At 38.1% G+C, this 14,399-nt stretch overlaps 1 protein-coding gene across 1 annotated transcript in view; it reads left to right on the top strand.

The window, feature by feature from the left end:
* Positions 1–14,399, top strand: part of CNTLN (centlein) — a 275,134-nt gene that overhangs the window by 249,075 nt on the left and 11,660 nt on the right. Inside the window, exons 25-26 of the mRNA XM_054727420.1 lie at positions 7,920–8,105; positions 11,994–12,071. Of these exons, the coding sequence (XP_054583395.1) occupies positions 7,920–8,105; positions 11,994–12,071 (264 nt within the window). The remainder of the gene's footprint in view (positions 1–7,919; positions 8,106–11,993; positions 12,072–14,399) is intronic.

The raw sequence follows: 14,399 nt of genomic DNA, 5'->3' as shown, positions 1-14,399 counted from the left end.
ACAGGTGCATACATTTTTGAGACAGTTCCAACATTTTACAATCCCACCAACAGTGCAAAAGTGTTTCAGTATCTCCATGTTCTTGCCAACACTTGTTGTTTTCTGTTTTTTAAATAGTAGCCATCCAAATGTGTGTGAGATGATATTGCATTGTTTTGAGTTACATTTCTCTGATAAGACATACTTTTTTACATAGGAAATCCTAAATATTTATGAAAGAACTAGTATTAACAAGAGAGTTTAGCCCTTTCATGGGATACAAGGTCAAAGTTCAAAAATCAAATGTATTTTTATATCGTAGCAGTAAACTATTGAAAAATGAAAATAATCTTCAATTTACAATAGCATAAAAAAATTCTTAGAACTAAATTCAAGAAAACATATGCAAAACACCAATATTAGAAAGAATTTGGAGAATGAAGATTTTCATCCATTGTTGGTGATGCAAGATTTGGGGGAAAACTATAGAAGTTTCTGAAAAATGAAACATTCACTTACCATATGACTCAGCAATTTTACTTCTAGGACCGTACCCAGAGAGATATGAAAACATATGTACACAAAGACACACAAAATGTGTATTTAGGAATATTTACTGCCAATTTATTCATAAGCATCAAGAACTGGAAATAGCCCAGGTGTCCATCTACAAGAAAATGGACTAGCAGTGTTATCTATACTAATAAAAGCCTTGGGGGCAATCAGGCCAGCAGGGGAGAGCAGTTGGGGGCAATAGGGCTGGCAGGGGAGCAGTTAGGCATCAAGCAGGCCGGCAGGGGAGCGGTTAGGGGGTGATCAGGCTGGCAGGCAGAAGCAGTTAAGGACCATCAGGCAGGCAGGCAGGAGAGCAGTTAGGAGCCAGCGGTCCCGGATTGTAAGAGAGATGTCCAACTGCTGGTTTAGGCCCAATCCCTACGGCCTAAACTGGCAGTTGGACATCCCCTGAGGGGTCTGAGATTGGAGAGGGTGCAGGCTGGGCTGAGGGACACCCGCCCAGTGCACAAATTTCATGCACCAGGCCACTAGTAATTGCATAATGAAATATAACTTGGCAATAAAAAGAAATGAACTACTTATACATATAATAATGTGGACGAATCTCAAAAATATTGTAAATGAAAGAATTAAACACAAAATAATATATACTGTGTGATTATGCTTTTATGAATTTATAGAACAGGCCTAACTAAACTATATGGAGAAAAAAATACCCCTGAGTGGTTGCCTCTTGGGGCTAGGTTTGGAGGTTGACTAGGAAGGGACATGTAGTGATGGAAATGTACTTTGATCTGGGTATGAGAACACAGTGTGTTCATTTGTCAGAAACTCATAAAACTATACAATAAGACTTATGCATCTCACTGCATATAATTATTGTCTCAAAAAGTAGTAAAAAGAATTATATGTAAAGATTGATCTTTAATTAATAATGTGTTTGGGGGAAACTATGCATTTCTTTAAACTTTTCTGCACATTTTAAAAATTTCACAATTATTCAAGGAAAATGCACTTTGGAGAATTTTGACTTGATTATAGAGGGGTAAAATCATCTCTCTCCTTCTCTCTCTTGGAATCATACAACAGATAAGGAGAATTAGAAACAAAAATTCAACTCCTTTTTATAGCAAACCTAGGTCAACTAAAACTCTGTATTTTGAAATACCTGGAAGAGTAGCCAAAACCAAGTAAGATTGGAGATATGCAAAAGGAAGTAGAAATAAGGCACCAGGGGGGAGAATACTTAGGTGCTGCAGACCTTTGAAAGACCAAGCAAAAATATAGTCTTCAAAGATGCTCACATGAGGTACAGACTTTAAATCCTGTGCTTGCAACAGTAGAATGATCTGCTATGGTTCATACTAGGAGCTTCCTAGAAGCAGTTTGTTTTCAAGGAGAAGAAAAGGAAGGGCTTAAGGAAGAATTACACAGACAAGGCAGATATGTAGGAGGACACTTTTTTCATAGCAGCCAAGAAAAGAGAGTCCTTACATTATAAAACAAACAAACAAACAAACAATAACAAAAATGACCTAATAGAATTTATCAGAAAACAATTAAATTCAGGTGTAAAATTTCATCAGCCTGGAACATAGCACAGACCCCTATGCCACATAACTTTCCTCAGATAGATGATCTAGGAAAAACTTTTCTTCTTCAAAACTGAGTCCTGGAAAATGGAGCTACACAGTTTCTATAAAAAGATATTAGAGTATGAATAGAGGAAATAAACAGGAAAGTGAATGGCAGGAAAAGAAGTTTCACCACTGATAAGTTGCCATAAAGCATATTCATACTTAGTATGAATTACAAATATAAATGAAATAATTTCCTCTTAAAAGTACATGTTTAAGGTGGAAACAAATGTAGAATTTAGGTGAGACATAGGAGCATATGAAAGCAAGTTAGCAGACAAAGAAAGAAGTAAGAGAAAATAAAATTATCTCAGAAAAAATATATATTGCTGGTTTCATATATCTTCTATATATATCCTAATATATAAAAACCCTGGGTCTGTCACATCCACAATGACCGGAGGCTTGACCAATCGGAAGTCAGTCCTGCAGTCAGCCCTGGGTTGCCGTGGTGACCCAGCACTGACTGCTGGGTTGCAGGCACCTCAGCTGAGGCGACCCAGCAGACTGCTGAGGGGGCTGTGATCAGGCCCAGACAGAGGCCAGGAGAGAAAAGCAGGGTCTGATCGCAGCCCCTGTAGCAGTCAGTGCTGGGTCAGTATGGTGGAAGTCAGTCCTGCAGTCAATGAACATAGGGTCAATTAACATTAAGTGAACATAGGGTCAATTTATATCTCTTTGAGAGGAGTTGAGAATATAAAGTACAGTGTAGAGCAATTACTTATATTATTTCACATAAAACTCTTTTCAACTAAGATATTTTCCTTTATTTAAAATGTATCTTTATTGTTGAAAGTATTACAGATGTTCCTTTATTTCAGTACCCCCCCCCCCCCATTGATCTCCTCCATCCTGCACCCTCCCCTTCCAGGCCTTCGCCAGACTATTGTCTGTGTCCATGGACTATTCCTATCTAATACATAAAAATCTAGAAAGATTTAGAGAAAATAAAAGATATGCCAGGTAAATATTGAACAGAAGAGCTTAAGTTGCTGCATGAATACTGGATACAGGCTTGAAGCCAAAACACAACTCATGAGATAAAGTTAGTCGTAACATAACAAAAGGTTCCTTTCACTAAAGAGATAAGATGGTTCCCGATACTTAAACATATAATAAAACAGTGTGGGGGTTCAGAATGAGCCTCACCAAGATGTGTCTCAGTGGTATGCAGAATTTTTAGCTAAGGGCAATTTTAGCTTCAGGCTCAAGTGAAAATTCTGCCCCTCCCTTTAACTACCTAAAAAAAATTGAATTAGAGGCTTTGCCCATAATAACACATAATCCTATATAATAAAAGGCTAATATGCAAATTGACCAAACAGAAGAACAACCGGTTGGCTATGACGTGCACTGACCACCTGGGTGCAGATGCTCAACACAGGAGCTGCCCCCAGCCTGCAGACCCCAATCACCCAATGGGGAATGGGGAACAGGAGGTGGGTGGCGGCAGACGTGGGCGGCGCCAGGGCCCTGATCTCTCCGCCAGTCACCCCACACACAGAGTGTGACCTGTGGTGGCAGGGGGTGAGGCCGGTGGTGGGCAGGAACGGCCAACCTCTTGGTTCCTCTCGCTGGCTGGCAGGCTCCAATCGCCCAATGGGGAACCAGGAACTGGGGGTGGGTGACAGCAGATGTGGGCGGTGCCAGGGCCCCGATCGCCGGGTTGACAGGCGGTGGCGCAGCAAGGGGCCGGGCCAGCTGCCGGCAGCTGGGGAAGATTGGCCTGATTGCAGGCCAGGCCTAGGGACCCTCCCCGTGCATGAATTTTGTGCGCCAGGCCTCTAGTATGTATATAAATATGTTGAAATTACTGTATTTAATTAAAAGAAAAACAAATTACAGATCCACAAAACAATATGAATGAATCTCTAAAACATCAGAAAAAAAAGCAGTCAGACATAAAAGAGTATGTAGAATATCATTCCATTTATATGTCATCTAGAACAAGCACAATTAATATAAGATGATGTAAATCAGAATAGTTGATGTCTGTGTGTGGGAGGAACTGCCTGGGAAAGGGTACCAGGGAAATTTCTGGAGTGTGAAGATGTTCTGTATCTTGCCTAGGGTGGTGGCTACATAGATGTAGACAACTGTCAAAGCTTGTAAAACTAAATACTTAAATGTGTGATAGATACTGAGCCAAATTCAGATAATTGCTACCCCATCAATAAAGAGCAGATAAATTCAGTCTCATTAAAACTACTACAGAGCATGGAAAGAGAAAGAGCCTTCCAAATTTTTTGAAGATTACACAAAATTGAAACCAATAAATCTCATGTTAGTGTAGAAATACTAGATAAAATATTAGCAAATAGAATTCAGCAGCACAATAAAAGATAACATATTACAGCAAGTGGAGTTTATTCCAGAAATGCAAGGATAATTCAATACTAAGATAATTATTAGTAATCATGTTAATAGATTTATGATGAAAGACTCATGTTTATATGGATGCTAAAATGGATTTAAGACAACTTGATATTCAATTTTTATAAGAAATAAAAGTAAAATGAGTAGGTAACTACATTAAGCTATATAGTATATATTAACATATTAAAATACATTTCTTCATATATTAAAATAAGGCTCTCATCTCAAAAGCATTTCCTAGAAAGTAGACAGATTCAATTAAAATCCGGAACAAGTAAAATATGGCCAATAATATTACTATTTAATTTTATTCAGGAAGAACTTAAGTGATACAATAAGAAAAGTAAGGAATACAAGGTATAAACTTTGGGTATGAGATAATATTATCAGTGTTTGATGATATTGCTCAGCTTCTAGAAATTTGAATTCAGTAAGCTAAATATATATTAACAGTCTTTATATATACAACAATAAACATGATTAGAAGCACCTCCCCAAAAAGTAAAATGCCTAGGAATAAATTAGAACTAGAAAGAGAAAAACTAAAAATTATCCTCAGAAACAAAAACATAAACAACTGGAAGAGAATACCATGGTCTTTCATTAGGAAGAATGAACATCCTAAAATGTTAACATGATCCAAATAAAATTTAACATGATTCAAGTAAAATTACCAATAATAATTTTTAGGAGGATATAACCTAGACATGCTGAACCAAATTTCATGTGGAAAACCAAACATGCAAAACTTACCAAGAAAATAATCTTTAAAAGGAGGGTAATATGAGGGTGACAGCCCCACCAGATGTTAACATCCTATATAATAAAGAGGTAATATGCAAATTTACTGTCACACCCTCGCACAAGATGACCACCCCCATGTGGTCACAAGATGGCTGCCCCAAGATGGCCAGCAGGGGAGGGCAGTTGTGGGTGATCAGGCCATTAGGGGAGGGCAGTTGGGGGCAACCGGGCCTGCAGGGGAGGGAGGGCAGTTGGGGGAGACCAGGCCGGCAGGGGAGGGCAGTTAGCGGTGACCGGGCTGACAGGGGAGGGCAGTTGGGGCCGACTGGGCTGGTGGGGGGGGGGGGGGCGGCTGGCAGGGGAGGGCAGTTGGGGGGCAACCAGGCCAGCAGGGGAGGGAAGTTCAGGGTGACTGGGCTGGCAAGGGGCGCAGTTGGGGCAACTGGGCCAGCAGGGGGGGAAGTTGGGGGCGACCAGACCAGCAGGGGAGGGCACTTGGGGGGACCAGGCCTGCAGCGGGGAGGTAGTTGGAAGTGACCAGGCTGGCAGGGGAGGGCAGTTGGGGGCGATCAGGCCAGCGGGGGAGGGCAGTTGGGGGCAATCGGGCTGGTAGGGGAGCAGTTAAGCGTCAATCGGGCTGGCAGGGGAGTGGTTAGGGGGCGATCAGGCTGGCAGGCAGAAGCAGTTAGGGGCAATCAGGCAGGCAGGCAGGTGAGCGGTTGGGAGCCAGCAGTCCCGGATTGTGAGAGGGATGTCTGACTGCCGGTTTAGGTCTGATCGCAGGATCAGACCTAAACCGGCAGTCAGACATCCCCCGAGGGGTCCCAGATTGGAAGGGTGCAGGCTGGGCTGAGGGACAGCCCCCCTACAGTGCACAAATTTATTGCACCTGGCCTCTAGTTTATTATAAAGCCTCACTAGTTGAAATATATTATAAAGCTTCACTAATAAAAAGAGATGGAATGGAATCGGAAGTCCAGAAACTGGCCTAGACATACATGAGATCAGTTAGAGAAGGATGGACCTTTTACTAGCTGGTGGTGGGACTACTGGGTTTGAGTTTATGTAATAATTTCCTAAGTGATTATTAATAGATAAAAATATTAAAACTGAAAAATAAAATCTTAAAGGTAGCAGAGAAAAGCATGGTTAGAAAATGTGTTTATATCTCATGGATAATGCTTTTTAAAGTATCATACTAATTTCAAAGATAAGAAAGGAATAAGGTTCATTGAGTACATAAAAAATTAAAAATATTTTTTCTTTGTCTGGCCAGTGTGGCTCAGTGATTCAGCTTCGATCTATGAACCAGAAGGTTATGGTTGGATTCCCCGTCAGGGCACATGCCCAGGTTGCAAGCTCGATCTCCAATGTGGGGAGTGCAGGAGATAGCCGATCAGTGATTCTCTCTCATCATTGATGTTTCTATCTTTCACTCTTCCTTCTTCTCTGAAATCAATAAAAATAAAAAATGTTTCCTTTGGCACAAGACATTATAATTACTGTCAAAAGAAAAATACAAAGTATAAAAAATGTAAATATATACAACAGATATATGTAAAATATGTATAATATCCCTAATATAGAAAGAGAGTTTATAAATCACTAAAAAGTAGAAAAAGTAACAAAGATAATTATCTCTTAAGGCTAATGCTCAACTTTGTTTTTAATATGAGAAATGAAAAAAAATACAAACACACTGAAATACCAGATTGGTGTTTTGCTAATGGTATGGAGAAAAAAATACTTTCATATAGTCTTTTTGGAGGTATTAACATAGAGAATTAAATAATGGCTTTCAAAATTACAGTTATACACACCCTTTGATCGAGTAACTTCATTTCTAGGGAAATATCCTAGGATTGCAAAATGTATATATGAGCACCATTATTTATTGCAATATTGCTTGAACTTGCAAAAAATTGAAAACATCCCAAACTTCTAGCTAGTCTGCTCTCAACTCACAAAGCTAGGCAGGTCTCTGTCCACTCAGGTTAAGGGCTGTCTTTTGCTTATGCACACATAGGCATGGCATGAGCTAGCATTTATTTCTCAAAAGGAGAACTTAAAGACTCTTGTGAAGCAGTCCCAAGATTTTTATGATTTTTTAAATCCTGTATTGTTTTGCCCGTACATAATTCAATTGCACTTTTACCCAACTTGTCTTTATCACGTTCTTCCAAAGCATTTCTAATCCAGTTTTAATAAAATAGAAACAACGCTCTTTCTGCAGTCATAATTCATCAGTTAGTGTAATAATTAAATGAATTATGTAACTAAACTGTTACCACTAATATACCCACGTTCAGAAATAAATAGAACTGACTCTTGGCAAAGGCTCAGTTGGGAGCAGTGGTGCTCTGGCATCACGGAGAGTGGCCTGTCTGTTGCGAGTGCTCACCAGCCAGGAGAGCAGTTGATGAATCTGAAAGAGGGGTTGGGGAGCTTGGGTTAACCCAGCAAGTTGGTTAAATGGTCATTTAAGAGAGCTTTTACTGCATACTGACAATAAATAACAATCCATTATGTTCCAAAATAAATAAAATCAGAGTGATCCTAATAATAAAAAAAAAAGATTTGCTAGTATCTTCACATTTTTATGTTATGAGAGTTCTATCTTCATTTATTACTTCCATATGAGCCTGTATTCTTTCCAATATGTTACAGGCTTTGGTCAAAGAGTTACAAGTTGATGTTCATACAATAAGGCGACAAATCAGAGAGCTTAAAAGAATGCAGAGAAAGAAGGATGCTCATAAAACCTCAACTCATAAAGCCCAGACCTTGGCAGCTTCTATCCTCAACATTTCACGATCAGATCTAGAGGAAATATTGGACACAGAAGATGAAGTGGTAAGATCATTTAAACATCTATAATAATAAAAGAGTAATATGCTAATTAGACCGGACGGCCGAATGACCTTCGGACGAAGCCGGGGCTGCGAGGGCTGAGCCCCTTGCACGAATTTTGTGCATTGGGCCTCTAGTTCATTAACAAAGGGCCTTTGCACATTGAATTTAAGTACATATTTTTATTTTCAAATTCTTGGAATTTATCTTTAAGGTAATAATTATGAAGGTAAGATTATTAATGCACCAATGAAGGATACATCAAGAGTATTAACCAACTCAAAAATCTTTAGAGACATTTAACTGTAATATGGGACAAAGCAAGTACATATAACCTCTAGAATTGCTTGTTTGTTATTAAAGTCAATTATCCTTTCCTATCTGTTTTCTTTAACTTAATTAATCATATATCCTGTAAGCTAATATTTTTAGTTAAGCCAATTTGAATGGATTTAGTGTAGCTGGGTCACCATATATTTGGGGATTCCTTCCTCCTGTGTGAGATTTTTTTTTAATAGATATTTTATTGATTTTAGAGAGGAAGGGAGAGGGAGAGAGAGATAGAAACAATGATGAGAGAGAATCATTGATTAGCTGCCTCCTTCACGCCCCCTACTGGGGATCCAGCCCACAACCCAGGCATGTGCGCTTGGCCAGAATCAAACCTGGGCCCTTTCAGTCGGCAGGTTGATGCTCTATCCATTGAGCCAAATCAGCTAGGGCTCTCCTATGTGAGATTTGAAAAAGTAATAAATCTAGTGGCTTTCTTAGCTAAATTCAATTTTTTGTTGATGAAGTTAAGAATGTATTTACTCCTTTAAATTATGTAAAATATTCCTGTCCAAGTGAATTTATGTGCATATAAGTATATGTCTTCAGTGGCATCTCTGTACCTCCTGGGAAAGGCACTGCACTTTTGACATAGTTGTTACCTCCTAAACAGCAGAATCCCATCCTGTACACCAAGGGTGGGGAGTGTCCGGCCCATGGGCCCTATAAGGCCCGAGAAATCCTTTGGTCCGGCCCTGCCAAGGCATTAGGGGTGAGTTCATTAAATGTTTGACCAAATATAGCAGGCTAATTTTTAAGTTGATAATTTTGTATGGCCCACGAATGATGCTATAAATATCCACATGGCCCTTATAGGAAAAAGGTTCCCACCCTGCTGTATACGATCTGTGAAACCTGTGGAGGATTCTCAACCCCATTCCACTGTTAAGTCTCTGAAATTTAATACATTAATATTCACTTTTTTCATTGTTTGGAAAGATTAAAGAGATGATAGCACCAGCAGTTTCCCAATAAATATTTGCTCAGTGAATAAAGAAAAAGTTAGATGGACATGTTTATGTGAGAACATCCTCCAGTCCTCCATCAGCTTCTCAAAGGACTTCTAGAGTAGAGAAGAGCTGCAACTTGCAAAGGATTTTTTGTTTGTTTGGTGTTTTGTTTTTCTTACTAAATATTCAAAAAGGTTTATTTTAAATTTTGAGATAATTTAAATAAAACATGAACATATTTCTGTGGCATTCCACCCATTATAATAGAGGGAATGGCTCCTCAGTTTAGTTCAGCTAATATTTAGTGAATAGCCATCTGTGCCAAGTATTCTGCTAATTTTTTTTTTTTTTTTTTTTTTGCTGGACGGTTATTTTATTTGTTAATTTGCTTTACATATTATCTTTTTAAAAATTTATCTTTATTGCCAAAACCGGTTTGGCTCAGTGGATAGAGCGTCGGCCTGCGGACTGAAGGGTCCCGGGTTCGATTCCGGTCAGGGGCATGTACCTTGGTTGCGGGCACATCCCCGTGGGGGGTGTGCAGGAGGCAGCTGATCGATGATTCTCTCTCATCGATGTTTCTGGCTCTCTATCCCTCTCTCTTCCTCTCTGTAAAAATCAATAAAATATATTTTTAAAAAAAATTATCTTTATTATTGAAGGTAATAGAGATGTTCCCCTTTTTTCCCCATTGACCCCCTCCGCCTAGCTCCTGCCCCCTCCCAAACCATTATCTTTCCATAGGTTATGCATAAATGCATCTAAGTTCTTTGGTTACTCTCCTCCCGCCCTTGCCCCCTTCCCTCTGAAATTCGTCTGCCAAGAATTCTTAAAAAAGAGGTCAGAGGAATCCTGCAGAGATTATTTTCATCCTGTGGGTGAGTAGGAGAGTGAATTATCACTTTCCTCTTTTCATCACCTAATCCACACTGTCCATAGCTTTCTACTGAATATTGAACTTTGAAGTATAGAGCATTATAAGAGATAGTATCAAATATAAGACAAGCAGGAAATAATGCTATCTCTAGCAAGGGTGTGAAATATATCTTATTATAAACTTAATTAAAAATTTGTTGATTCATAATGAGAAACCTAACAAAAATTAAGTTTAAGGCCTCCACTTTTGCCTAAGAGTTTTAAAACAAGCAGATTTAGCAAAATCCCTAGTGTGTGTATGTGTGTTTATGTGTGCATGTGTGAACACAGATACATATTTTGGAAGACGGAACCCCCCATCCCCCTTCTGCTCCCTGCCTTTGTGTGGTCTCGTCTCAAAAGATGCCCTCTCTGGGCTTACAAGTTAGAAAAAAGCAACCCTTCTGATTGGGCAAATGAAAAAGGATCACTTCACAGTCCCAAAGAGGAAATGATACCCTCCTGTGAAGAGGTGGCTGCCCTGCCTCTGGGCAGATGCAGTCCGGAGCCAGAGGACACAGCACTGCAGTGTGCATCTCACACAAGCTTGGGTGGAATCCTGCAGGAAGCAAAAGGACTCTAGTGAAAACACACTGTTCTGAGAAGGATCGGCACACCTCAATGTATTTACTAGATATAACTATAGATCAAAGACGGTTTAGACTGATCCCTGCATCTTTCAGAGGTTGGAAGGGTTGACTGACTTACCCAACCAGGCAGAGTTCAAACCACCTAACATATTCCTTAAGCTATCCATCAAACCCTAGTAAATTCATGTAAAAAATTGAGATAACCTATGTGAAGTGTCTAGCCTGATACCTGGCATACAGTAAATTTCAACTAATGCTAGCTTCCAAATCCCTTCCCTTTGTGAAAAGTCCATTTTTTAAAATGAATTATGAGTTTAGTAAATAATCAACTGCACATGTGAATATAATATACTTTTAGGAATATTTAACTTGATAATTAATGGGTTAAAAATTCTTTGTGACTTGCAATACAAAGTTGGAGTGTCTGTTCCTTGCCTATCAGTTATTATTGGATATTTTATTTTTATTTTTTATTTTTTATTTTATTTTTTTCAGTCTATAGTGAGTTTCTTTCTGGACCAACAGTTCTTTTGAGACCCAATTTCAATGTCCACCAGTTCCTTATGTGTACATGTCGGCACTGACCCCTCAGCTCTGGATGGTGGACAAATGGTGGTAACGGAGGTCCGACTATTATTGGATATTTTAAATAAACAAGCATACACCAGAGCCATGCCATATTATATTTTGACTGTAATTGTAACAATTACTCTTTAGTTATCTATTGACAAGTCAGATTTTTTTATGTTACCTTATGACGGTCACTTTTAAATAAATGATTCTTTTATACAGCTGCATCTTATTTTTCATTTTATTTTAATTGCTTTCACCTCTACCTCTGTTCCTACCTTGAGCTCCACTGAAAACAGAAAAAAAAAAATCCCTGAATTATATGGTGAATACAGAATTACAGCTTGATCTTCCATATGTATGTAAATATTTAGAAATTAAATATTAAATATTAAAGAGAATGGATTTGAATATTCTCCACTTTTGAAAGTGAATCCAGTTTTACTGATATCTTTCTAGATTTATTCAATATTTAATAGTATGAGCAACTTCATTTATATACAGTTAACACCAGTGTTTTTACTTTCCTCCTTTAGGAACTCAAAAGGACAAAGATAGATGCTGAAAATGACAGGGAGTGGCTGTTGTATATTCAGAAACTTCTTGAAGGACAGGTATTTCATTTTCTACTTCATATATGAAAACTAGCTAAGAACTCCAAGCCTTATATTTTTACCAGGTGCCTAACTTTTTGCTTATGCATTATTTGCTTCTGTTAGGTATAGAAGTATTCCAATAGGTAGACCAAAAGTTAACTCTCTATTTGTACTCCTGGACTTAACAAATGAAGTAGATGCCTTGGGAAAGAGCCAACGTGGGTCTTAGCAAATGCATTAATTAAATTATTGAGTCAACCTCTATGCTTGCTAGACTGAAAAGGATCCATTCTCTCAGCCCTCTTAGGAAAAGAGATTTTTTATTATGTGTCTTTAAAGTTAGTAGTTGATATGGACACCTGAGGAGTTCATGGGTTTCAGTGACCTTTTACTATGGACCTGCTTCCAGTCAATTCATGTTTTCCTCACAGCCAGACAGCTGTTTATTACTGTGTCTTCCTGCATTCCCTACAATATTTTCTACTGAGACCTCGAGCAGCTTGTTAGTGGGAAGTAAATATTGATTTGGCATCCTGTCAATGCAGAAAGAATGAAAAAATTTCCACCAGAGGCCCCTCAAACATTTTCCTATCGACATTTTCTGGGCCGAGTGGAAAGCTGCATAGAGGATGACAAGGCCAAGGCGAGTGGAAGTCCCGGAGGGGTCTATTGAGACTGCTGCTGTGACCTGTGTGATACTTTTTCTTCCCTTTCAAGTATTTTTTAATACACAGAGAGTCTGCTGGGAGGTGCCCCTCTTGTAAGTGATCAAGGGCAGTTTATTGGCAGGTGAGAGCCTTGCTTTTCTAGTCAGAGCCAGCTTTTGTTTCCACATCACTGACGGCATGTCATGTATTCTAAAACTTTTTCATTATAGTTTTTTGTTGTTGTTCAACCTAATTGTTTATTTTGAAAATGAACTGGAATAAAAAGCAGCTAAAACATATTTCTCAAAATAGAAAAAAAATTATTGTCCTGTGAGTTTTGGAAAGTTGTAAATGTTTCTATATGAAGATTAAAAATAAAGGCTGATATTAAATGAAACTTAATTTACATTTATATTAACAAATGGAGTTGTCCATGCTTTAGAAAAAGCCAAGAATAAGTAAAGAATATATGAACTATTCATATTTTTAGTATCAGTTTTATATATTTTGAAACCATATTCAGTAGTAATATAAGATGATTGGCAATCTTTTTCTTAAAGTTATTTAAGTGCAGGAGTGCAGGCACTAAACATAGCTTTCTACTGTGACACTTGCTTTTGAGAAGAAATACCATTTGTTAATCATATCACATGCCCAGCACCAGCACCCAGCCCAGTGCCTGGCAGATCAAAGGAGTTCAGTAATGATTCTTATGGCCTGCTGGGTTTTTTTTTTTCAGCTGAAAATAATAAAAATAAACTTTTTAATGATTTTTAATGCTCAACTTGTAAAAATGACCCTTCAATATGGAAATTTTTATCATCATTTATGAACATAAAAATAAAAAATCCATATGTATAAATCTTTATTACATTTTACAAAAGCTATATTGACACCAGGCCTGGGTTTTTTTGACTCACACATGAAGATGTACACACACACATTCTACGTGATCTGGATGTATGCTTATTCTGGCCAGTTAGTGTAAAAAAATCCCATTGAAAATGGCATTAGACTGCTTAATACTGTAGTTTGATATAGTGCCTTTTTGTGCCACTGAGCCTGGACTCTGGAATGTAATTGCCTGGCAGTATTGATTTAATTGCCCAGGTTTATTTGTGGACTCCTAATTATTGACTGAGGTAAATTTAATTGAGCAGCCTTTATGAACACTGGGAAACCGCTGCTGTTGCTGCTACATGTAATGAACTGCAGTGTGTGCCTTTAGATCATTTTTCAAGCTAATTTTATTCCACTGTGACAGCATGATAACATTTAAAAAGTCAAAGACTTTTTATTTTTATTACTGACATAGGTGGTTTTGCTGATGTCTTTGAATTTTGTGAGAAAAAAATAGAAACTTCATTGGTTGCACTTGAATGTCACTTTATTCTAATTATGCCCAAGAGAAAAATCTATAAAATGGAAAACATCTCTTTTTTTTCTAGCCTACTTTTCTTCTCTCTCAATTCCAGCAATTACATTTGTCCTGAATTTTAGAAAAGGTTTTCTTTATTCACCAGTGTTTTAGAGTCTCAGTGATACTCACGGGATTGTATGGGCAAAATGTAGATATTTTCATTCATACAATTTATTTTGTTTATGACATACAGCTTTGTGTATCTGAGGTTACATGATCTTTAAGCTGTAGGATAATTGTGTACATTCCCTAAAATAAATACTAAATAATTCAGTTTTG

This window comes from Eptesicus fuscus, chromosome 15, assembly GCF_027574615.1.
Source record: "Eptesicus fuscus isolate TK198812 chromosome 15, DD_ASM_mEF_20220401, whole genome shotgun sequence".
Classification (NCBI taxonomy): domain Eukaryota; kingdom Metazoa; phylum Chordata; class Mammalia; order Chiroptera; family Vespertilionidae; genus Eptesicus; species Eptesicus fuscus.
Note: the sequence above shows the minus strand (reverse complement) of the source record. Positions and strands in the feature narration are given on the sequence as shown.